Source organism: Microtus oregoni, unplaced genomic scaffold (genome assembly GCF_018167655.1).
Source record: "Microtus oregoni isolate MIOR12 unplaced genomic scaffold, Mior012 000035F_ref0000213, whole genome shotgun sequence".
NCBI classification, from domain to species: Eukaryota; Metazoa; Chordata; class Mammalia; order Rodentia; family Cricetidae; genus Microtus; species Microtus oregoni.
Genome location: NW_024543094.1, coordinates 16,286,982 through 16,288,580, shown reverse-complemented (window position 1 = coordinate 16,288,580; position 1,599 = coordinate 16,286,982). Strand labels below are relative to the sequence as shown.

The 1,599-nt window shown below is 38.6% G+C and overlaps 1 protein-coding gene across 1 annotated transcript; it reads right to left on the bottom strand.

The window, feature by feature from the left end:
* Positions 1-647: 647 nt before the first annotated feature.
* On the bottom strand, positions 648-1,129 carry LOC121432719 (40S ribosomal protein S23-like). The gene has a single exon (XM_041630869.1). The coding sequence runs from the start codon at positions 1,102-1,104 to the stop codon at positions 673-675; it is 432 nt and encodes a 143-aa protein (XP_041486803.1). The 5' UTR covers positions 1,105-1,129; the 3' UTR covers positions 648-672.
* Between the last annotated feature and the right edge of the window lie 470 nt (positions 1,130-1,599).

Genomic DNA, 1,599 nt, shown 5'->3' with positions numbered 1-1,599 from the left:
TGCATCACAGGAGAAAATAAACACCACTTTAATAAAAAATTGCTAGAAAAAAAGAGACAATTTTAACTGTTAGTATATTTGAAACCTGGTTGAGACTGGCATTAAATCTTACTCAGAAAGTGGGAGAAACATTCTTCTTTATATGTAATATTTACTGAAGACAGCATGGGAATGACCATGCATGCATTAGAACCTGCGTTTGATTAGGAAGAGAGAACTGAATCCACAAAATTATCCTCTGCATTCCTTCCATGAGCCATGACATGACCCCATGTGCACCTGTGTGCCCAGGCAATGAGCACACACACACACTAACAATAAATAAATAAATAAAACATTATCACAAAATTAAATTAATGACAAGTGTCTCCTATACCTAGTCCTTTACTAGCTTGCCTTACTAATCATGTACATGGGAACTGTATCTCTTGTAAACTGGAGAATTATGCCAATATGATCAAAGCCTTGATAAAAATGAACACTTTTATATCTGAAATATAATATTGAGCATTTTAGTCAGTAAAACTCCATGGTTCTATACATATATATTTATTTGTGGTCCATTTCAGCTTTTTCTACTTAATTCTAAAATATTAAAGATATTTATCTGTCTTGAAGATTTTTTTTTTCTCAGAATAGGAAAATTTATTACTGTGCTTCCACTGTCAAAATTTAGGATCTTGGTCTTTCCTTCTTGCCTTTGTACAGGGCCAAAAGGGACACGTTGGCTACTTTAACAACCTTAAAGCAGACTCCAGGAATATCACCTACAGCATGACCCTTTCGACCAAATCCAGCAACCAGAACTTCATCGTTTTCCTCAATGAAGTTCAAGCAACCATCGTTGGGGACGAAAGCTGTGATCTTCTTGCCGTTCTTGATGAGCTGCACCCTGACACACTTCCTGATAGCAGAATTTGGATGCTTGGTTTCAACTTCTACTTTTTCCAGCACGATTCCCTTGGCATGAGAGGCACCTCCAAAAGGATTGGCCTTCAGGGCTGTGCCCAAGTGGGCTTTCTTGTATTGTTTGTCATGCCACTTCTGGTCCCGTCGGTGGCTGCGGAGCTTCCTGGCAGTACGGAGACCACGACACTTGCCCATCTTGCCGACGCCAACGGCCCGAGAGAAAGAGCTGGAAGATTTATTCTTTTAAACATATAGAAAAGCTCCCTTTAAAGATAGAAAGAAAAGAGAACTCAAACAAAATAAAATATCATTGAAGACATTACCTTTTACATATTATGCATATGAGCTAAGACACAAAGAATATAAACAGATACATTGTATTTGATATCCTATTAAAATGCAGAACATCTTGTCAATCTCCTTTTGGGTCTCCAGCAAAACAAATGGGGTTTAAGTGAACATGTAATAACTCGTGTTGCCACTGGATGGCAATGACAGCTTTTCTCTCCAAAATATTCATGGTGCCTATAATGCAATTTAGTGCCTAGACACTTGGTCCACGAATTTTCAAGAAAATCAGGTACAAACTACACTTGGGTTACTCTCCAGCACACATCTCATGTCCTCTTTGCATCCCTTGCTTTTGGACCCACTACACAGGAAGGCAGCTAATAAAGCTCCCTTACTCCC